Source organism: Buteo buteo, chromosome 4 (genome assembly GCF_964188355.1).
Source record: "Buteo buteo chromosome 4, bButBut1.hap1.1, whole genome shotgun sequence".
NCBI classification, from domain to species: Eukaryota; Metazoa; Chordata; class Aves; order Accipitriformes; family Accipitridae; genus Buteo; species Buteo buteo.
This window is the reverse complement of record NC_134174.1, coordinates 65823674-65847328: the sequence shown is the minus strand read 5'-3', so window position 1 is coordinate 65847328 and position 23655 is coordinate 65823674. Positions and strand designations below refer to the sequence as shown.

Below are 23655 nucleotides of genomic sequence, written 5' to 3'. Positions count from 1 at the left end.
GCGATGGAGGGCTCAGTCTTTTCTACCCCTTCATTATTGGACCGTTTACCTTATCCACTCTGCTCATGGAAATGCGTGCGATCCTAATAAGATACCTTCCTTGTAGATAGTTCACCTTTCCTTACCACTCCTCCAAACAAGCAATCCAGTATGAAATGGGGAGAAAATGATGGGCTAATTTTAAGTAATTAATAAATAAAGCATGTATACACAGATGAGAAAACACAATAATCCCACTGTTACCTGCAGAGCTGCAAAGAACCTGGCAACACTGCTCCCAGCCAACTACCATTACCAATTTCCCCCCAGGCTGCTTTGAGATATTTAATCATTCTCAACCACTGGCTTTAATAGTTTATAATCCCCTCTTCTTATAAAATTCCTTTCAACACCTCCCCAAGGCAGACAGGGAACAGCTGCAGGGGGGACCCCAGGAGCAGACCTGCCCTCTGCCACCTGCACACCCTTGCTCAGCCTGAACCCAGACATTCAGGATGAGATTTCTGAATTAAAGCCAATTTCAGTCCTGGGTTCTCAAAACCCTAAAAATGAATTTCCTCTGAAAACAGGAAAGGGCAGAGCGGAACAGCCCACCAAGCACTCGCTTGTTCATCAGGGCTGTATTTTACCCCATCCAGGTAAGTTTTCCTGCAAGATGCCCAGGAGCTCTGCAAGTGCAGCTGCAGATGAGCAGCGATGCCTGTCCGGGCCAGCTTGTGGCATACGCATACAAAAATGTACTCCGGCCCCCGGGGATTTCACAGATTTACTATCGGTGAAGGGCAATAATCACTAAAGGAGGAGCAATTATTCCCAAATCATTTAGGATTTAAAAAATCATTGGCAAGAAGATAGAGGTCAAAAGGTGCACTGTCAAGGGAAATAAAAAAACTCTACCTGTCAAACCTGGGTTTAACTTCCTCTCTGACTGCAATATGGTAAGAACAGAGAGAAAGATATAAAACTGAAAGGTCACATACCCACTGAAAGCAAGAATTAAAAGATCCCCGATCCCCATTTGTGTTCACATTTTACACAGGGATCACACCATTAATCTGTTCAATTATTCTGCGGAAGTTACTTCACTTAGATTGGCTAAATATTTACTAAAAAGAAGGGCAAAAATGCAGTGAGTCAGTATCTCTGGTTTTAAGATAAATCATCAAAGAATTAAGATGGGAGTCATTTATATTCTCCTAAACCATATGGCTGGTGAGAGATGGTGTGTGTGGTTGTACACATGCAGTAAATAAAGCGCACGTGTGCCAAAGCAGAGTGAAACCACTGCTCTTGAAGAGCTCCCATCAAACTCAACCCAGATGGGCAGTGATAATGGAGGAGATGAACGTGACCTCCAAGAATTTGGGGGTGGGAAGGCACAATACAATCCACACTGGACAAACGTCTGTGGCACAGAGATCACCAACACGGTCAGCAATCCTACTGGTGTTGTCAGGGCCACAGACCCAGAGCTGAATGAAGGTGGGGACTGACTCCTCTTACCCACAGAAGCAGCCAACACTAATAAGCTTTCAGAGATGCTGGTAGGGTGGTGAATGGGAACCTTGCGTATCTTTTGCCTGCAAACAGAGTTTTAATATTCGCTAAAATCACAGAAAAATGTTTTATCAGAAAAAGAATCATGGAGTAAGAAAATGAATGAGGCAGAAAGACAACAATTTCTGCACTACCTAGCCATGCTTGTGTTGCAATGCAGTGTTTACTAGGATAAGCTCAGGTACAATATTTCAGAGGCTGAAGCCTATGGAAGGTGCAGAGAGATGCACAGAAGGAAGTGTGCTAACTTCAACGGAATATTTAACACAGTGAATGCTTCTACAGTCAAACATATTTATGCCTAAACAGATTTTTGCTACAGGCTTAATAACCTTAATCAAGCTAAATGTGCCAGGGACAAGAGGAAATAAAGCTTACATACAAAATCTCGATTAATGTATTAAACTTCTTTACACAAGAAATACGATGCATTTACTTTTCTCCCTATTCTCCTTGGCCCATATTATTGTTAATATGATATATTATATGATCCCATATTATTGTTAATTATGTTTCTATCTCAGAACTACTGGCTGTGCAAACATCAAACACACAAAGGGCATCACATGTGGCCTCTGATCTGGGAGAAAGTGTACAACAAGGCAGGTGAAACAAAGAAATACATTAAACCTCCAGGGCAGATTTCCAAAGGCTGCAGGGCCAGCCAGGTTTCAATAAGCTTTCAGCAGGACTTGAAGCTTCACTTGGGCACTTAACTGTTCTATCTGACATGGAAAACCTTCCCCCGTCATGGCTGGTGAGCAGGGAGGGGATGCCAGCACGGCACATGCCACTCTCGGGGTGACCTCCCTCTGCTCTCATGCGCCACTAACTCCCACCTGAGACTTGCAGGTGGCAGAAATGGGAATTGGTTAACTACCAGTAGTTTATGCACTCCAGTATGACCTGTCATAACTCCCATTAAAGCAGGACAATTTGCTACAGAGAGAACTTTTTATGATTATATAAAACTACCAGAACCTTAACATTATTTAGGTTTTATTGTAAAGCTGTAAAAATCATCCACTGTTACAGCTGCCTTAAAACACATGAATTAGGCATTTCAGTAACCTTTAAGATGTGTTATTCTTTGTCATATTACTGAATTGTAAGATAGGTCTGGTTACCTCTAAGAGGTTTAAATTTCCAATCTATTAAAGTAATACCGGCAATCTGTTATTTCTAGGCCATTGAGGAAAGGTTAAAATGAAAATTGGACTTTGGGGGGTTCCTCCTATTCTAAGTGCAGGTTGAAAACATCTCAGTAGCAGAAGGCAAAGTCAGGGTCTCAGTAAGAAGCAGTTATCAAGGGAAACGACTGGTGATAACTTTATTGATTAAAGCAGCTTGAGAAATTTAAGATTTGCCACTGTCTAGAATTACTGTGGTGAGACAGCTTTATTAAAAAGGTATTTTTCATTAAAAGTCAGGTGAAAGAAAATTGTAGTATGTTTTCAAAAGCACAGCTCATCTAAAATGGTTTAATGATGGTATGGATTAAATGCATTCCACAGGTGGAATAAATTATTGGCAAACATTTTATAAAAGTAAAGGCAAGTAAAACCAGTCCTTTTCATGTCATTACAAATGCAGAGAAGTATAGCTCATTCAGGAGACAGATTAAAATGTAATATAGTGCATTACTAAGGAACTCACTGAACTGCATATACTGAGTTAATATTATGTATGATGAACTAAAACAACCTACAAATTCTTCTCAAAAGAACATTAAGTTGCAAGGTCAAGCACTCAAAAGTTAGGAAAATATGTCAGAATTAAGGTAGTTTGCTTTGCTGCAATTTGTTCCTCCTACGCATGTGCATCATGATCCAGGTTTTAACTCCAGCAGCATGGACTATTTTTTTCAATCATCATAGAATCATAGAATGGTTTGGATTGGAAGGGACCTTCCCTGCCATGGGCAGGGACACCGTCCACTAGACCAGGTTGCTCAAAGCCCCATCCAACCTGGCCTAGTCAAAGCACAGAGTGACTGGTGCCATTATGCAGTGGTGTCTACTGTGCTCCTCCTTGGTTAGGCACATACTCCCTTCATCTCGAATCTCTGAATACAAAAAATTACTCCTACAGACCAGACATATTACTACAACGAATTGATGGCATTTAACACTAGAAACTATACAGAAAAAAATCTGTGTCAAAATATAAAGTTAGTCACTAGTAGCACTGTGAGTATCTGGCAAACAGCACAGAGTGAATAAATAGTAGTCTCTGCTGGGGACTGTTACTGCTTTTCCACCCCCAAAACAAATCCTCTTGAAGTCGATAGGAACCACTCACCGAGGCTCACCCTATGCGACCATTTTTGCCAGCTTGGTGATGCATTATATCAAATTTTGTTCCCTGGAGCAAAGTTTTTGAGACAGAAGTTCTGGTGTGCTGTCACATCCCTGTAACGATACCCTCCCTTGGTGCCAGGGGCCGACACGGTCTCAGCATACCGTGAGCTGGGCAAAACAGTGTCTGAAGACAACCGCGCCATCCTGCCTATGGAAAAGGGCAAGCAATGCCACTACACAGGGCCACAAGGATAAAAAAAAGACAAAAACCCCTCCAACTCCTATGTGTCGATCGTTTATGACACAAGCAGAAAGGAAACACAAACCATCCCTCTGATTAGACAAACAGTATCCAAGGGCTGAGCTCTGTGGTTTCGTTTTTTTGTTGTTGTTCTTTTTTCCAGCCACTTCTTCAAATGCCACTCTGTGTCTCAAATGGATTTTTTTGGTTTGTTGGTTGGATGAATGGATTGAATAATTGCCATGGCTGTACCTGGGATATTATGTTCAGGCTGAGCTATCTTGTTACTAGGAAGATATTGACAAACTGAAGGGAGTACAGAAAAGAGCACCACAGCGGGTTAGCGTGTAGAGGGACCAAATCACAAGGGAAGCTGCTGAGAACTAAACACACAGTTTTAGTAAGAGACAACTACTGCAATGATAACAAGTCTGGAGGTAATTGGAGGGAGAAAATATCCAGGAAGGCAAGCAGTTATTTTGGTTGTTACCTGGAATAAAACTAGAAATAAGGAGATGCAGTTTAAAAAGGAAGTATCCCAATGAATCTCAGAAAAAGCTGCCTGCCCACAAGACCTACTCGCCTGTGAGCACTGTCCCTAGTGTACTTACAGAAGCCCAGTTGTTTGGCTCACTGAAAACTACTCTGGACAAAACATTAATAAATGTGGAGCAGGGAGCACTCCTGCACAGGGAAGGAGATAGATTAGATGGCCTACTAGGTCTTTTCCATCTCTCCACTCTATAATAAAGTAAAACCCAAGCACATACTGAATTACAGGGCCATAATTTCATCTGCAGGCTCTAGGGAACTACAAGCCACCCAAACTTCACTCCTGTTGTTTATAATGTCACCAGAACCTCCTGATGGAATTATTACGTTGTAATTCACTGCTGTCTGAGAGTCATCTCATACTCATCCTTATGTCCTGTGTGACATAACAACAAATCAATAAAGAGGATCTGGCCACAACTACAGAGCAGGGAAAAAAAATGGGCTGTACTAAGTAAGCAGGGAGCATCACACATTCAGCGTGTTTCTGGAAAGCTTGATGAATACAATAACACAGGAGGAATTTTGGGATCAGTCAGTGCTTCCCATTCACCTAAATTAGAAAATATTTTATTTCTGCCTTTCCCTTTTATTAAAAAAAAGGTAGTCAGTGTGACACCAAAGGAAATAAATAACATTTTGGCTGCAATTCCACCATGCTGCAGCCTCCAGTCACCAGGCAGACTACCATGCATTGGGGCACCTCTCACCTTGTGAGGCATATAATTTTCCATAATCCTTGGGAAATCTAACTTTTATTCTTTTGTATTGTTTTCTTTAGCCTCAAAGTAAAGTAATTTCACAACAGAAGTGCATGTTCTTTTGAACTATACGGTTTGGGAGGAAGGTGAACAAGAAAGCACAACGCAAGAGTACAAGTAGAAGGAGAAACCACAGTAGAGAATGGAGAGATGGAAGACTCTAAATTGGGTACAGGTATGGAGGGCACAAGTCAGAACAAAGAGGGACACAGGGAATGAAAAGGGAAATAGCAGGCAATCAAAAAGAACCCTCAAAAAAGCAGAGAAAATAATGTCATGCCTTTCAGGAGGGCAGGAAGTAAGAACAAGGCAGAAGAAATTCAACAAGTCCCCACCTGCTAGCATTTACCCTCTTGGCTGTCAGTTCTCTTTTGTCTACTTCACATTATTTGATAGAATGAGCAAACATGGGTCGTCTTCCCTCTGAGGCATTTTTTCAACAATTTTTCTTTTCCTTTTTGAGTAATTCATAGGAAGATCCTGAATATAAATATTTCTCTACACCATGTATAACACACTGGGTTTGGAAAAAACGTTTGTGTATCCACCCCAAGTTTACCATGTCCCCCTGGCCACATTCCCTTCAACCTCTTCTACAACTTTCTCTGAAAGACAGCAAACCAGAAAAAATGCATCAGTGGGCATAACTATATGGCACAGCCAGTGGTCACGGCATCAGAAACCTTACCTGCTGTGGTGGAACTCCCATTTCTGCTAAGGCTGACTCAAAAAACATTTTTGCTGGTTTTCCCACTACCTCAGCTTGAACATCACAAGCATACTGCAAAAAAAGAAAAGAGAGACACACACAAAAAATGCTGATCAGAAAAGGATTTGTTCATCTCCAAGTCCAGTCAATTGTATAAAAAGTATGTGACTATTGATTTTTGCCCTTAAATAACACAATGGATTAGCAGGTGAAGGTGAATATCAGAGCATTTGGATAACAGAAGCGTTTTATGTCCTCTGGCAGGAGAGAAAGTCCTCCTGAAACATGTCAGGTTACAAATCTGTTACTTTCTCTATCACGAGAGCAGTCTTCAGACTCAGTTCCAGTATTGCTCGTTTTCTCAAAGTAGCAGCAAATATCCTTCATACGAAATGATGAAAAGTATTGAAATGCCTTAAGAGATGTAGAGGGTTTCTTCAACCATCTGGCATATTTTTAATGGTTCAGGTGACCAGCCTCAGCTGAAAAGCTTTATTCTCCTGCAACTAAGTATCAGTAGCATGCTGAAAAAATTGAATAAATAAGGTCTTTCTAGCTTGTTCCTATACAACTAGAAGCCTGAACTTATTTTGGGAGGCAAAAGCTCTCCCCAAAACTCACATGGATACAAACGAACGTGCGGCAAGCATACATTATATCTGCTATCTTCTGTGCTTGTATACTCCCCTACTTTGCTTTAGTCTCTGCATTCATCCTGCGTTTATTTTTTTATATCTCTGCAAGCCTCTGAAAGGGAGCATAATGATTCTCTCCTTCTCTCACCTTTAGGTTGGCTTATCTGCGGGTTCCAGTTCTGCACTGATTTAATCAGGCTTAAAAACAGGGTTGCACTTAAGTGTCTTGCTGAATAAAGGCCTTTTGCTGTAAACTGCAAAGGGCAAGGGCTATGTTAACAATGCTACACCAAACATAAAACGGACCTTCAGTTTTTCTTGGGTTTCTTGCAGACAACATTCCATGTTTTTCTTTTCTGACTCCTTCTTGCAAGGACCTCACTTCCAATAAAGGTACCACAATGGTAAAAGTTCACATTTTTAATAAAATTAAAAAAATGAATGAAGCCAGAAAACAAATGAATCCACCCGTCTTTAGAATGCAGCAAATGAGTTTCAATCTGTGGAAACTTCCTCCACCAAGGTGAGTAATTACAGAAGACGACCCATATTTATACCAGTTACTCTTTTAACAAGGTGCACAGAGCGAGTAAGCATAATGCAAGCTATAAAATACCTCTAATGCCTTCATATACGCTCCAACATCAAGTTTCAGACCATCGGTTTCTTTATAGTAGCGTCTGGAAATGAAAGTGATAAAGTTCCAATGAAATGGCAGTTAAATACAAAGAAACCACATTTTATTATTTCTGTGCCTATATAGATGTCCATATGGCTGCAACAAAAAGTCAAGTCATCATAAACTCTGGAGCCTTAATTTAACACCAGGAATTAAGTAAAAGACAGGCTCAGTACTGTGCAATGCTGGGGAAAAGACCTCAGACCGGATGCCCATCTGGCATCTGGGACGCAACGCCACTGGTTCAAAGGGATTTCAACTAGCTTATATCAAGGATGAACTTGGCCTGTATTTTATTGCACAGAGTACTAGCTGCTTGCAAAGGACAGCAGTTACATTGCTCTTCCTTTAATCAGTGATGGAGACCCTTTGGCAGATACAAGATGAGGGCTGGCACCAACCAGCAGCTGTAACACCTTCTTCAGTACATCTGGAACGGGACCCCAAACAGTTGACCATCATTGCTTGTCACCAGCCTCCCACATGAGGAAAGCCAGGGCACTGCTTATCGGAACTAAAAAGCCGTCCAAGCTAAATTTTGTTCCTTCTAAAAATGTTGCTATTGCCATGAAGCTCATAAGATTAGTTAGAATCTTTACAGTGTTTTTCTGGAATAGCAATTCACATTAACGCAGGTCTTCCAAGCTCTCCTGATCAGACCGAAGACAGGTTTCTATATGACAGGAAAAAAAGGTAGGATGAGCAGCCAGTTAAGATTTTATGCCTTATCCTTCTGCCATTTTCGATTATTCAGCACAGCCTCCCTCTAAAATGACCACTTGACCTTTGCTAGAACAGCCATTAACCTTCTATAGTCTAGCGTAAACAGCTTAATTTTCTGACAGTGGCATGACAGAAGAAATTACAAAGCCAATTCCCACTCTCAGCCCAAAACAGATGCTAAATGTAAATCACTCCATTTTCAGGAGGAGGGCATTCTGCTTCAGTGACTCTGACACTTTCGTTTTCTATGGAATAAACTAAAACTTCAACGAAAATCAACCTACTTGCCAAGGTAGGCACCTTGTTAAGGTCCACCCAATTACACTGATTCTGCATGTTAAAAACAAAGCTGGCTTGTGGCTGGTTTTTGTATATGGCCCTTTGCGTCAACAAGGCTTTTCTAGTTAGGTGAACAATTAATCCAAGTTATAATCTCCCTTCCTCAAGTCAGAGAACTTACCTACCAGAGCAACTCATTCAGAACTCACATTCATATTACCTAAATGATCAATCGTTTAAAAAAAAATACGCTTGTGGTGAAAACTGAGCTCAGAATATCCGAAAAAATCTATATTTTTAAATGCAAAACAGCATTTTAAAAAAAAACAAAAACCAAACCAGCAAGTCAGTTTTAGAGCTGTCTACATCAATGAATGACCAAATAAATAAATACTTTTATATGCACAGGGTACAAAGGCATTTTTGCATTCATCACGTTGCAAGTCTTAAACAAAGGTTGATTCTGTATTACATTTTGAAAGATGGTATTACATAACACAGAACTTGGTTATTTTACGTACATTAGCCATTCTGCTGTTGGTTCAACATTTCCTCCTTGTCCTTCTAACTGAGAAGCAGTAAGGATTTTTTGCCCATGTTGTAGGATCAGAGCATGAGTGTCAGGTAAGGCAACACAATGGATTTAACTGCTCCTTCCTGCTGATAAGTTCTACTCAACTGGATCAATAACCACAAACTAAGAAGGGTTTTCATGCCCATTACGGTCTATTGAACCACTGAAAAAAAGTTGTCACTACAGTTTCCTCAAGCTAAACATGCATAGTCTTTTTTAAGCCCATACATCACACAACAGATAAGAATAACTCCTTCAAGGCCGTTGGGATTTGTCATTACTCAGTGCTGGCATTAATAACCTCCTGTTTAAAAACCTCAGACTACATCTAACTGAATTGTTTTTAGGAAAACATTCAAAATCCCTGACTGGATTTTACCTGCGTGTGAAAGCAGGAGGTTAGAATTTACCTTTAATGTTCAGAGAACAACTAAAAATGTCTTTTGATGTTCAAACTATCAAAAGAATTGATCTGTCGCTTCAAAAGCACAGCTGTGTTTGCAGGTCTTCACCATACACACCAGCCCAGCCATTTCTCAGTATATCCTTGGGTTCTCCCCTTCTGTCTTTTTGGCCACCACACTTTACTCGCAGCCAGAGGAACATCTACCCCCATCTCCAACATAGTTCGAGTGGAGTTTGTGCATCGCAGCTACTTTGATAAATTGGTGGCGTTTCTATAGTAGCAAATAAAAACTGTCCTGGCTTCTTATTCCTCATGTATAGCAATTCTCAAGCCACCAGCATGAAAGCGTTCCCTTATGTATAACAGTTTCACACATATGAATCAACCTGCAGAGATGCTAACGCCAACTTTCAGAGACGGGATCTTTAAGTACCACTCAAATAGCAAGGAGTCATTTACGTCACACGGGCCATTAGCCACATCCAGTATCACATCTCAGCCACTACAAACGTGGGCAGGATTCGAACCTGGAAGAAGAAACCTGGCTGACCATTGGTTGAAACAGGGAATTTTTGGACCACCTGATCCTCCTCACCATTAGTAACTTGAAGATGCTGGAAGATCAATCTGCATCACAAATCTACACCAACAGCCCTTTATCCAAGCACGGCCTGTTGAATTTTTTTTGTTTGGTTTGCATTTCTTTCACTATTAAAAATAATTTCTTTACAGTTCAGACAGGAACACATGGCTACACGCAGCAGATAAACCAACAGTTCTCATCTCTGAGATCTTGCAGGGGAGGAGACAAAAAGATGAGCAGTGCCTATAATCCTACTGGCCTCTTGCAACACTCATTCACTTGGGACTTGCACACATCAAAATCCAAATTCTCCATGACTTCCATGGGTTTTTTAAGAGGCTCTCAGACTTGCTCGTAAAGCAACAAAAGTCCTTTTCCTAGTGGCTTACAAAACTACAGCTATTTAACCCTCCCACTGCCACCTGCAAACATGTGGATTGTTTCATCAAGGTCTAGCTCACACTTGAATGCTGTCTTTGAAGGGTTGGAGGCTGGCATCTGCTGTGCTTATACACCAGGGTGTCTCCAGGTTCTCTAAAAACTGCTACAATTCCTCGTCAGAAGAGCAGCTACATCTCTCAGCCTCTAGCAATCGATGAAATACATCCACACAACTGCTTACTTTGCACTGTCTACAGAAAAAAGATCACCAACAGCTGCAATTCAAGAGATGCCTCACCCAGTGCTGTAGCAGCACAGAGACACTGCTGATGAGTATTTTCAAAGTCAACCGGAGGATTCAGCATGGCAAGTTCAGTGGCTTCCAGTGCCCTTTGCAATCCTGCATCAGCACAGGGCTGAACTGTGGCTCATGGAGAGCATCCATACCACCTTCTTTCAGAGACCTATTTCAGTGTAATCACCTCAGTTTTCCCTTACACCCCTGGAAAGGCTATAAGTGAGTGACTCAGGACAGGAGGCCAAGTTAGGTGACTGAATTACCCACTGAGGACTCTTCATTGACAGGTATCTGAGCACATCAGCCTCCCAGTCCAGACACATAGATTAACTGCTCAGAAATTGGTACTGTGAATGCCCACACCAATATCTGGCCTCCATTAAGTACAAAGACACTGGGGGAAATTAAAAAATACAGAGACTTGAAGAAGAAACAATGCTTAACTCACCCTCTTCCAAGGGAGATCAAAACAGGCTTCTCCATCCCAATCAGAACTCGGAAAGCTTCATTAAGGTTTGCATAGGTAAAGTTTTCTGCTGCATCTCCAATAACCACACAGTTTGGGTTTGCTTTATCAATCTCAGCAAATTCAGGGACGAGATCTACAGAAGGAGGAAAAAAAAAAAATATCCACAAATCCCTTACCATTTCAAATGCCATTGGAAGTGATGGTTTTCCCCCAGATTTGTGTTTCCTTTCATTCATTCCCTGACACATAAAAAAAAAAAAATTTTAAAAAAAAATCCAAGTCTCAATCAACTGTTATTCAGACCCCTTCTAGTCCTGCCCAGATCCTGCTATACATCTGTCCTACAACAAAGGGCCAAATAAACCATTTCCTACCCTTGCCTTAGCTCCCGTCACCCACGTCTCAGTTATATCTTAGCTCATTATAACCAAGCACCTAGACCCGAGACAAACTCCTGGGTAGCTGAATGAAAATGTGTAATAGCAAGGGCAGGATCCACCTCCTTTCTCCATACCCACATCCTACAGAAGAAAACACTTTAAACTTAAAACCTCTGCCATGATAACAAAGACAATGTCATGTCTTACAGAAGACCTCACCGATCTCCTAGTCTCTGTTGTTAAGTAGCAGACTCCTCTGTGCACTTGCTGACCCTCAGCACAACTCTGTGCCTTCCCTGTACCACTGCCACAACTGAGATCTCGCTCAGGCCAGACCACTATGGTTTATTCCAGAGTCTCATGACTAAGGAAAAAGTTTTCCCTCTAGGAAAACAACAGCTAGGAGCTCTTCCCCCCCTCAAGCTATGGGAATTCACTGCTCTATCGCAAATGCCCGCATCTCTCTAGGGTGTCCCTCTATGTCTCCCAGCATCTACTGCAGCGGTGTCCCACCGTTGTGCACAAGCAAGTGCGGCCTCAGGCTGCGCTCCTTCAAAATTCGGCAGGCTGCTGGTGCTGGGGCAGTGACTTCATCCACGGAGATGTCAAACCCCATGCCCTGGAGCTTCTTCACAAACTTCTCCCGGGTCGCTTGGGTTTCATTAGTGCAGAACCGCAGCTTCAGACCAGATGTTTTGATCCTGTTGAGTAATAGCAACAGATGGGTTAACCAGACATAGAAAAAGAGCTAAGAGTACCAGCTTTGCTGTCCCACTGAAGCCTGAGCGTGTATCACAACATCACCACCCCCAACTTGAATAATTACAGCAAAAATGCAAAGAGGATATTCCAGAACAGGAGCAGGATCCCTTACTGTGACCAAGACACATGTAAAATATGGATTCTGGGCACTACAGCTGCAATTTTCATGTGTAGACCCCCTGCCATAGCATGTAACTGCCCTTCTGGAGCAGAGAGCTAAGTGGAATAGAGCAGCACAGGTGATGCCCACCATCCCCAGAATACCACAGTCTGTCAGGCACACGCCCCTTTACACATCAAAAAAACCCAAATCCAGTTCCTTTTCTTTAAACGGGTCCATGGATGTAATCACACATGACCTGAAGGCACTGCACAGCCATGAGTACAGTAGCTGGTGTGATACCACTGGCTATTAGCATTTTAACTTGGATTTTCACTTTTCCACTTCCTGATCACTTGCGGCAGTGATTAGCTGGAGGTAACAGCAAGGCTTTGCACTTCTGCAGACTCCAGGTAAGAAGCCAGCTAGTTGCAGTGATGCTTATATCAACACTGGGGTGGCTTCAGCTACATTCATCATTTAATCTCTCATAAAACACCTGTGCTGTCAGTTCGTGGGTAATCCTGAAAAATATGGTACTTCAACTGATTCATTAATAAATGTTTACAGGCAAATGGCTTCTCAAGGGAAGAAAACATGGCACCAAGTGCCCAGAGCCAAGGATGTGGTTCCTGTGGATTGGTACTCTGCAATCCCGTGCCAAGTCCTCTGCCTCTGAGCGGCTTATTTCCTGACCCAAGCTGTGGTGACCTACTGGGGATGTCACAAAAAGACCTCTTCTCCAAGGATGAGTTGTCAGCTATTTGGAGAACCAATGTATTTCAAAGTGGCCATGGAAAATCAGAAGCATTGAAAATGTATCACAATATTTTTTTAAATAGTTGCCAAAGGAAGGGACTGTGACTGAGCTCCTCAAATATATAAAAATGCCTAATTTTTGTCAATTTTAGTATGAATTTGTACATAATTATCTTTGAGGACCTGAGCTTATACAGGTTTGGATAACTAGGTAGGTTCGGAGCTAGGCTTATAAATTCCTATTAAAATATTATTACTTTTCTTTGTGTTAGGATGAAAAAGGACTTCTCTGTTAGGAAAGCCCTGACTCTCAAGACAACAAAACATGCTGGGTTCCTCTTCCAGGGAAGATGATCCCAATCGGTTGGCGCAAACACCAAAACCACCTCAAGGTAATGCATCTGGTGACGAACTTTCCATCAAAGGATTCTTAGAAATCTGGTCCTGACCCAGAAAGCCCCTTCCGCTCATTAAAACTGCACGCCAGTGTCTTCTTCAGTAACGCTGGTGATTCATTTCTTTCTTATTATTTGTCTTTCCTAATCATAGGTATGTGAATTATCAATTACACTTAGTGGTTAATTGCCCTTCATAAAGATAGCTTTTCTATTTTAAATTAGGCAGTTAATATATTGTAACTAATAGCATCCACTTGTACATTATAAATATATCTTCATTGATTGGAGCAGTGAATGTGAGATTCACTCACAAGTTAATGAAGCAATTGAGTGAAGAAGTGCAGGGTGTACCCAGGGAATAATTATTGTTAATGAATTATGATGTGACCTTCTCAGAACAATGAACAATTGGTGTGACAGTGGGATGACAGTATTCCACATCTGTTATTCGAAACACGGTTTCAGCTGTAGTTAAAAAGAAAAGCAGTGTAATTTGGATACATAACAAACTTTAATAGAGTGTGCTGTGGTTAAAAAAATCTTATTCTAAATGCAAAGCCTATCTGCACACTCTTAGGAAAAAAATCCAATGATTCACAACTGCCTGGAAGCAGACATTTGTTGAATAAGAATCTATTCTTTCTCTTCCTAAAGGTCAACGAAATGAATCCAGGAACAACACTAACCACCGACTTGCACAGACAAATAAGCACCCTCATGGGTCAGCTTGGTGAAAGCAAAGACTCCGTTTTCCTATACTACAAATTCAACTTCCTTCTCAGAATTTTAGATGAAAAACAATTACATTTCTGAAAGGCTTGACGAAAGCGGAAGCAATATAGACACATCCTGGCCTGCAGGCCAGCACACATCAGCAAACAACTATTAACTCAGAGCTTAAATAATTAGGGAGAGCTTTTAACAACAGCTCTACATGGGGGAAATCCTGGCTCTGCTCGTGTTTACAGCAAAACTCTCCTTCAGTTTTCATGGCCAGGTTTTGCACCAGGAGAAACTAAGAGAGATGGCGTGAAGGTCTCCGACAGAGGCGAGATGCTTCACACAGCGAGTCTATACTGCACTGGGGGCATGGCTGCTAAGCTGGCCAGCTTAACAGGAAACCTCGAGCTACTGAGCTGACCCAGCCACCAGCGTTCACATTTTAAGAAGCACGTGCAGAGCAAGTTACTGCAATTTCTAGTGCTGGCAAGTGTGAGGATGTTAGGAGAAGAAGAAAGAACAAAATCTGTAATGTGATGCCTTATAAGATAAAGAGCAAGGGATTAGATACCCGCAAGTACAGAAGAATGAGGCAACAGCAGACAAAATACACAACACACATTTTATCAAGATCTCGAGCATATTACAGATTTATCAGCATCTATATTACAGAAGCGCAGGCACACCCAGGAAACCCAGTCAATCAAAGCTTCAGCTGACTTTCATTCATCGTGGCCGTGATAAAGATCCCACTCAAACTCCAGAAGCACCAGAAATCAATCCTGATTAGAGCGCAAGCCGAACACACGGACAGGCAGCACTGCGTTCCATACTGCAGGGACTCTGCATGGTCCAGCTAGCTGCAGACATCCCAAGACTGCCTCTCGCTCCCCGTTCGGGGCCGTCAACAGGCTCACCGTCAGACAAATCCACTCTGTTTCCAACATGACTGTTCATACCACTCCTAATGCCCATGAACAAGAACGGGGGAACTTGGACTTCACCTGTGTGCGGGGAGCTAGGCATGAAGGGAGAGCAGCTTCTGATTTTTCGGGGTGTCACAAACGGCAAACTCGGCTACAAGCATCTCTGCAGAAAAAGAAACTTGTCAGAGCCCCTCTAGGGAGGATGACAGAGTGTGCAGGGCAGCAGGGAGCAGATGAAAAGTCCAATTGCACCCCTCCAGCTGTGTGCCGCACAGGCTCCGCTGCCAGAGCTGGCTGTGCTGGCAGAGCAGGCACCGGCTGCCCGGGGAGCTGCCATGGTATACAGGCGCTGAAGCAAAGGAACAAGTCACAAAAGAAACTTCCAAGCCCAAAATTATAAGCGGACAGATGAGCACTGAACTAACACACCAACAGGTGGGTAAGGAGAATTTTTCTAAGCCTTACTAGAGGAGGCATTTAAACCCAGTCCAGACCAAAACAACCACTCAGTTGCCAGAACAATCCCTAAATCTAGAACCGGGGTATCCACCCGGCTCTGGGCACACCATGAGCACAAGTATAGGGGAGAGATGGAAATGAGGTTTTTAATTTCAGCCCCGAGCTGCCCCTCACGCTACGCCAGCTCTTTGAACTGACCTTTACCTCGTTCTGCCGGAGCAGGACACGACGCTGAGTGACAATGTCCCACAATGCAATTACCGTGCGTCAGATGAGCCGGTCCCTTACAAATCACCTCGAACTTTACACATCTGCTGGCTGTCAGCATCTGCCAGGTTCACTCACCCGAAAATAATGAAAAAACTCTCATTATTGTTCCATAACAGGTAAAGTGTTAGGACAATTATTAGACATCCTGACTGACCTTGTGCAGACTTAACCAACCGCCCTTGCCAACCTTAATGGGCAGCCTTTGGGCATATAAAACACAAAAACTCTTCTTTCAGATGATGTAAAGGTTGTGACACCCGTAGGAAAAGAAATGGCCCCAGAATCTAAGCTGGAAGCCATCACTCCTTCTTAAATTCACATTGTCCTGCACATGGCAGAAGCAACTAAGGACACGGTATAAGGCTAAACTTCAGACTTCCCATCTTTGACCACTCTCTTTTGCAGTGAGGGTTTTTCCTAACAGGGGAGCAGAAGGAGAGTCCTGCCAGCAGGTCCTGTGCAGACAGGCAGGGGGGCAGAAAGCAAAACCCTGGAAGAGGCAACAAGCCTGAGCTTGGCAACTGTCCAACACCAACTTCAAAGGGGTCTGGAAGAGCACTGGTTATGAGATTTCCAGAACTGGCTTTTCATCCTGCTTTTTGGTTTTTCAGAGTCTTTTTTTTTTTTTTTTTAATTTAAAAGAAAAGAAAGCATGCTAAGCACTTATGCTATTTGACTCTTTTGCATCAGCGGACGAATACCAGTGTGCTTCAGTGTAAACTTGTCAGCACTCTAATACCATCTCTGAAACACAGGGAAATAACAGTACCAGAGAGTTATCTACCTGCAACCAAACAATAAAGTAAAACCAGGACTTATGCAGGAATGTCCTCACACCTGGGCAGGGCTAATGTTTGCTTACTGCCCCTTGCAAGGGCCAGGGTGCTGGTGCTACAGGTAAAACTTCTGTCAAGAGGAGATGAAACCGAGCCAAGAACAGAGCGTAATGGTCAAAAGTAGAAACGACTTGCCTAGTTTCAAGGTCAATACAGAAGAAAGTGTTTGAAAAGAGCAGAAATTTATACCACTCCTTTAGCCTGCCTGGCTGATGGAGAACCACAGCGCATGCTGTGGTTTTAGCCAGCGTCTAAAAAATTCACTCAAAACAACAAATTAAAATGGGTTTTGCAAGAAGAGATCAGTACTAGTCCTCAACAGCCTGCATAATGGTGGGTAAAATCTCATCCAGACCACAAGATGTTGAGGGATCAGGACAAAGGGAGGCATCAAAACCTTCCGTGCCTTCAGACACTGCTGACTAGCAGGCAATGGGATGTCTTTCCATTGCCCACAAAAGCCTCCCTGACTGGCCCTGCCACTGCTGGGGAGTCACTAACCTAGCAAGTCACACACTGCTCTACACAGAAGGCAAAACCCCCGCGATGAACAGGTTACATCTTGAAGTGTCAGACTACGTTACATTTCCGAATTAATGCAAATCCTGGGCCTGATCTTGCAGGCTTTTCCCAGGAGGACCTCCGGCTGCCAGAGCAGCGCACACACCTAAGAGGATGCAAAAGGGTTTTCCAGCTCAGCATTGGCTGAAAGCGATAACCCCTCCTGGGGTCTAGCTGTGGAAATGCCTGTGTGTGGGGAGTACATTCGCTCTATGTGCCCTCTGCTTAAAAAGCGTATTTGTGGCAATAATATATTACGCTTTCTCTGCAAATCTGCATTCGTGCTATTTCAGCAGCAAGCATTGTTCATCTTTTAATTTCAGCTTCTGAAAAAACACCAAGCAAAATCATTATTTCAAAAGTCTGAAGGAGGCCAGCCACAAAAGCCTTTCTCCATCCTTAGTTCATTTGGCTAGTTTTTACAGCATAAGCCTCCTAATTCCACCAAAACACTGAACTTCCCGGTGTTTTGCTCTCCGGGTGTGATGAGATCAGAGGACTGTGGATGAAACCCCACACACGCTCCTGTGACACAGCAACCTTGGCCTGTTTTCTGGTTGTTCCCTCTCTATCCCGGTGTCCAAACCTTTCCATTCCTCTGACTTCTGCCATCCTTACAGTATGTCCAAACTGCTTAAATCTTGCTGTCGCATTTCTGATGCTACTTTTGTCCCCTGATCTCCTGGTGTTTCCATTCACTGATGTTCTGTCATTGGTCTGAGTACAGCCGAGCTCATTAAAGCTCCCGTTCTCTGGTGGTCTAGCTTTCTGCTCCATATAGCAAGGCTGGCCTGACAAATCCTTACATACAGCACTTTTTGGCCCCACTCCCCCTTGCATTCTTGTGTCTGAAACTCATCTCCACATCTGCTATCTCACGAGCACAATTTCCTCTCCAGACCCATATGGCTCACCTCTCTATATATAGAAGTGGATCATTTGGAGGGAATCCAAAGGAGGGATTGAAAAAAGGGATTAAAAAATAGGAGGGCATTACCTTTGAACAGGAATGAAGGCAGATTAATAGGCACATATGAAGGAGCCACAAGAAAAGAGGCCAATGTTATTTAAGGGTGGGCAAGGGTGAAACAAGAAAAGGTACCATTATAAAGCTAAAGACTCTGGAAATACCACTTTGAGACACTGTTTGACAGCAAAAACTGAAAAATCACTAAACTGTAGTTCAAAGTAAACTTTAAAAACCTACCAATGCCTTTATTTAGGTACTTTAATAATTCAGAATTTTTCAGAGGTAGCAATAAATACTGGAAGTTGTACACCGAAACAAACACAAAGTCCATCTTGTCCTGAATTCCCTACAAGGATGCCTCTCTGACCACCGAATACAGCTGGATACCAGAATTACTGAATAAATTACCTGATACTACAAATCATATTCCACCTGCCTGAACAGAAGAGTAGACAAAAGATTCATCTACAGATTTGTAGACAACAATATGCCACAACAGTGAAATCTAGAATTAAGCATTTAATAGAAATAATACATGCTTTTGAAGTGATCTGCAGAAAGGAAGCACAAAGCAGAATATAAGAAAAATCTTTCCAGTCCATTATGTTCAGCAACAAGATGCATTTAATCGCTGCAGGTTTCCAAATTCTCTTCAAGTATTACACCCAGCAGTCCCAGACTTTAACCACACTGCAGAAACTGAGTCAGGACTTCTCACTTCGTCTTGTAGTAGCTGGCTGATTGTCATATCGCAGCAACACAAAACCAAGTACAATTCAAACATATGGGTGTATTTTGTAACAAAATAAAACTCTGGTATACTTTAAATACTTGGTAATGCTCCACTTTGGAGCTGTCAAGAAAAAAATCTGAACATTGGGGATGCAGTTAGCATGAACAGGTCTGGAATGTATCTATTTGCATTAAGCAAAACATTTTTATGGATAATATAATTAATCACACTCCAATAGCTTTCATTCTGTGCTAAAAGCAGTTAGGGGTTTTGCCTCTGAAGCTACTAATTATTCCATTAAAATTTCAGTCAAAACCAAGTTATCTTTGTCAGGGTTGAATTCTTACTTTGTATACAAACAGCACCTGTTTGTAACTAATGAATTCTCTTTCTCAGAAAAAGAAAGTAAATTGCCAAAAGGTTTCACTTAGCCTATTTTATAAAGAAAGAATTCACTCTCACATGCTCTGCTTACCTACTTTAGAAAATACCATATTATTTCATTGCAATAGCTCAAAGACCAACTTGCATTCCAAAAAACTTGCAGTGATTTTAATCGGGAAGCAATTGACAACTAATTCCAGTATGTCACTTGCAAAGACACCATGGAATCTGAATGGCAATACTGCTGACGATATGCAAAGAATCAGGCTCAGTTCTAAGATTCCAGACTGAGTTCACCAAGCATGAAAGACAGGGAAAAAAATACTACCACAGTGGTAAACTGAGACAAGTCTCAAGCTCTAAATAAAGCACAGAACTAGGTAGAATGCTGCTCATCCACTTCAGGGATTAATCAGTATCAGGTAGTGGGCAAACAAGTACCATTAGGTAGTAGATATCACTGTAGTAGCTGATATTATTCTTTATTGGTAAATATTTGTATGGCATGTAAGTAGCCGATGGACAGTAAGTAGCTCAAGACCCTAAAGGTTAATGATGTTTAAATTCCAAATGTGTAAGCACTTACTCATGCAATTTGTGCAAACAGCACTTGAAGTACCCACAACTTCAGGGACACAGATGTTTTTTGAAAAAATAATGAACCTTGTTGATTAGGAAAGGAAATATAGGTTAGGAAGGTCCACCGCCTTCAGAAAACTGAGGCCATAGCTGATGTTACAGACTAAAGGGGAGCTGTGACAACTCTGCACCCACTGCGGATCAATTCCTGGATCTCGTCCTGGCTCTGCCAGTGAACAGGTACATGACAATACAGAACTGCTTCGTCTTTTTGTGTCTCTGCTGCTTCAGAAAGGGCAGGTGACACCTACCCTTCTTTGGGATCCAGGGATAGAAAGTGCAAAGAGAGTTAACTGCAAAGACAAATGAACAGATATTTACACAAGAGTTTGTATAGTTTATGTGAAAGTCTCTTTCTAGGAGGAACAACTCCTTTGCTATCACATGTCATGAAGGCATAGCAAGCCTTGAAACTTTGAACATCTGCACAGACTGTACTAAGCCATGCTTCGTTAACTTCCATGACAACAAAGATTTCCTACTCCTTGTCCTACACACACTTTCAGATGTCTCTTTGTAAACTCACAACTGTCCCACTCGAACCCCCGCATGCTGAATTGCTTTACGGTTCCAGTTTCACTTGTTCTCCTTGCAATCTTCGCCTTGTTAGACTCTCCAGGTATTTTATTTTAACACGACTGTCCAGCTGCTCCACAGCCTCCCTGCTCCCCAGATTTCCGTTGCTCTTTTAAAGAGCTCTGTAGAAAGTTGTGCTAACAGATGCGCTATACCGGCCAAACAACAGGATGTTGTAAATGTCCAACTACTGTGTGCTTTTCATATGGATATGCTAATAGGCACACTATCAGCACACAGCTGTAAATGCAAATAACAGAGCACAGGCAGAGCATCTTTTATGGATGTTTAACCACCTTCTGTCTTGTAAGAGACCAGCTCCCTGCTATTTGTAAGATAAAAAGCGAATCGCTCACCTCGTGTCAATGCTGTGTAAATCAATTAAGACAACAACAGCACAGTACAGAGGCACTGTTAAAGTTGGCTCCAGAAGAAGCCTTTAAGTCACAGATGGGCCTTCTGATCTTGTCCGTAGGCTTTCTGATCTGCTCCACAGCGTCTGCCAGTTAACTGCACGGACTCAGAAGAGATGTGTTTTATTTAATTGTTATAAGGATTTTTTTTAAAACAACAACAAACATATACTACAGTAAACTAAACAATCAAGAAATGTTATAGATTGAAAGTTTTAAAGGGCCAAATAATCTTATGAAGCTGCTTTTGGATCTTCTAGTCATCCACCACTCCAATATCCCCACCTAAAGTTAACAATAATAGTGCCCAGTGGATTTAATGACATTCCTGGCACCCTGGCTTCTGGGTTAAACGAGGGGTGCCAATGCCCTTAGGCACATGGATGCCTGTCTGCCATAGCTGGGCCGAGTAACAATAAGGATCCGGATTCACTTTGTCATTACTGGAGTGCAGAAGGAGGTCTGCTCTGTACAACAAATACTTCTGTGGTTCATCTTTTCAGCCTCTGATTTACCAGTTCCCTTTCAGTGCATACTGAATCCTAAGATATTTCACAGGTAAAATTTATCAGAGATGCAGGTACATTAGCAATAAATAAAGCATTCCCAGTTGTAACACTTGGTGTTTCATCACAAGTTATAACAACTTGGATAGTGACTACTGCCGCTTTCCTCAGCAGGGACTCTACAGCACTGGGAAGTATGTAACTGAAGTGTGTAACTGAATGTCATCTTGGTCAGGATGTTTCAGTATCCATCAGCTTCTTTGGTCATTTTTCTGCTTCATCTGACTGTACTGCTAGCTAAAAACAAACAAACAAGAGAGAACCACCCTCCCACCCCCCCAGCCATCATAAACATAAAACGGGCCAAATTCTTCTGGCAGAAATTACATTGCTACTCTCTCAAATACTAACTCAAATAACTGCATAGCAGAATTTGGCTGAAAACAAGAAAAATAATGCAGCAAACTTAAGGAGTCGAAATGGCTTCAGTCATATGAAACCAACCGCAAATGAAAATGTTTACTTACGATTTTTATTGGTGCGTACTATATGTTGTTACACAAAGTTAATTGCTGTAATGGTGCGGGAGATGATGTAGCAAGACAATCTGAAGAGAACAAGTCAGCTGTCATATTATGAGACCATATCTGTAGTATGAATTATCAAAATGGTATTTAAGACTCCTATTGGACATATATATGCACTAAAAGATTTTAGACATCTTTCAGCAAAAGACCATATCAATTTGAATTAATTATAAAGTTCCTAGCTGTTTGCAATAATGACTTTTTAATTGATACAAAAATGAATTAATTAAAAAAAGAGCTGCTTTTAGCTTTAATCCATCTGCTTGAAACCACTGAGCTGTACTATGACGCAGACACAAATATTAATGACCAACTGGCAATAGGATAATGAGTCAATAAAGATTTTAAATGGTGTGAGCTCGAACAATTACCAACTTAATAGGCAGATAAATAAGGCTACTTGACTTTACCCAAGGAAAATGATTATTCTTAACCACTTACATTGAATGACCTTAACAAAATGTTTTGGGTTAGTTTGTTGGTTTTTTTTTTTTCTTTCCTGGCACTTTTCTATACTCACTTCTGCTGTCTCCAGTTTCCACAGCTATCACCACCACTCCTCCATTGCTTACTGACATGAAACTGCTCGGAGCCCACACATGCTAAAAACAACCATCATGCTCCCAGCACGCTCCCTTGGAAACAAACCTCGTGCACAGAGCTGCAGAGAAGCCCCACGGCAGCCCCCGAAGCGGTGCAGCGTGTCACCTCCCCGTGCAGCACAGTGGACACAGCACGGCACGCACCTGCTGACGCTCACCAGATCCTGCCCAAACAAGATTGACTTTCCCAGTGCAGCGCTTGGGAGCCTGTTGTTGGATTTCTTCTCCAAACCCACCCTGAAGACCCCTGCATGCCCCTCCAGGTCAGAGAGGCAGACAGGTCAGATTAGCTACCGAGTCACAGAAATCCCTAACGAGGAACAAGGGCTTAGACATTTCCAGTATTTCAAACGGAAGCCCGCAATATCTTACGTTTAGCCCAAGGCCAGAGTTTTACTGTTGTTTCATTAGCATATCTCTGACATTGCTGTAAATTAAACTGCAGTTTACGTTGCCTCCATATGGGAGGTTTCAGCAAATGCAGTGGTAAAAATTATTAAATAACAGCCTGCAACCTGACAGAAAATACCTAGGAGAAAAAAAACAATATGTCAAAAGCATCTGGCAAACCGCGATGCAGATATTATTGAATATGTCCTGGGTTTTAAAGGAATTATTTGATCTCCAACAGTAATAAAGTAGTTGTTGTTATTTATGTTTGTTTTGGCCATGCCTGGAGGATTCGGCTATGACATGGGCTGTCCAGTGCTACGCACTGCACAAACTCAGTATACGCGATGGTCCCAGCAGAAAGTGCCAGTCGGCAAGAAATGATAAGAGGGTGGCAAGACGCATTCTCCTAGAAGATGGAGAGCAGAAGACTCTCCTTCAACGACAGACCAGCTGGCACTAACATCGGCCTCAGCGGGAAGCAACATTACCAGGAGGATTTGAGCAAGACAAGAAGGAAAGCCAGGAAAGTTTAAT

At 42.1% G+C, this 23655-nt stretch overlaps 1 protein-coding gene across 3 annotated transcripts in view; it reads right to left on the bottom strand.

Annotated features, from left to right (window-relative positions):
- LHPP (phospholysine phosphohistidine inorganic pyrophosphate phosphatase) overlaps positions 1 to 23655 on the bottom strand; it is a 91943-nt gene that overhangs the window by 66247 nt on the left and 2041 nt on the right. For all 3 annotated transcript variants that reach the window (XR_012650187.1, XR_012650188.1, XM_075026582.1), the window contains exons 2-5: positions 12041 to 12228; positions 11127 to 11280; positions 7372 to 7435; positions 6100 to 6192 (exon numbers count right to left, since the gene is read on the bottom strand). Coding sequence is in view for 1 of the 3 variants with exons in the window: in XM_075026582.1 (XP_074882683.1) it covers positions 6100 to 6192; positions 7372 to 7435; positions 11127 to 11280; positions 12041 to 12228 (499 nt within the window). In the remaining 2 variants the exon portion in view is untranslated. The remainder of the gene's footprint in view (positions 1 to 6099; positions 6193 to 7371; positions 7436 to 11126; positions 11281 to 12040; positions 12229 to 23655) is intronic.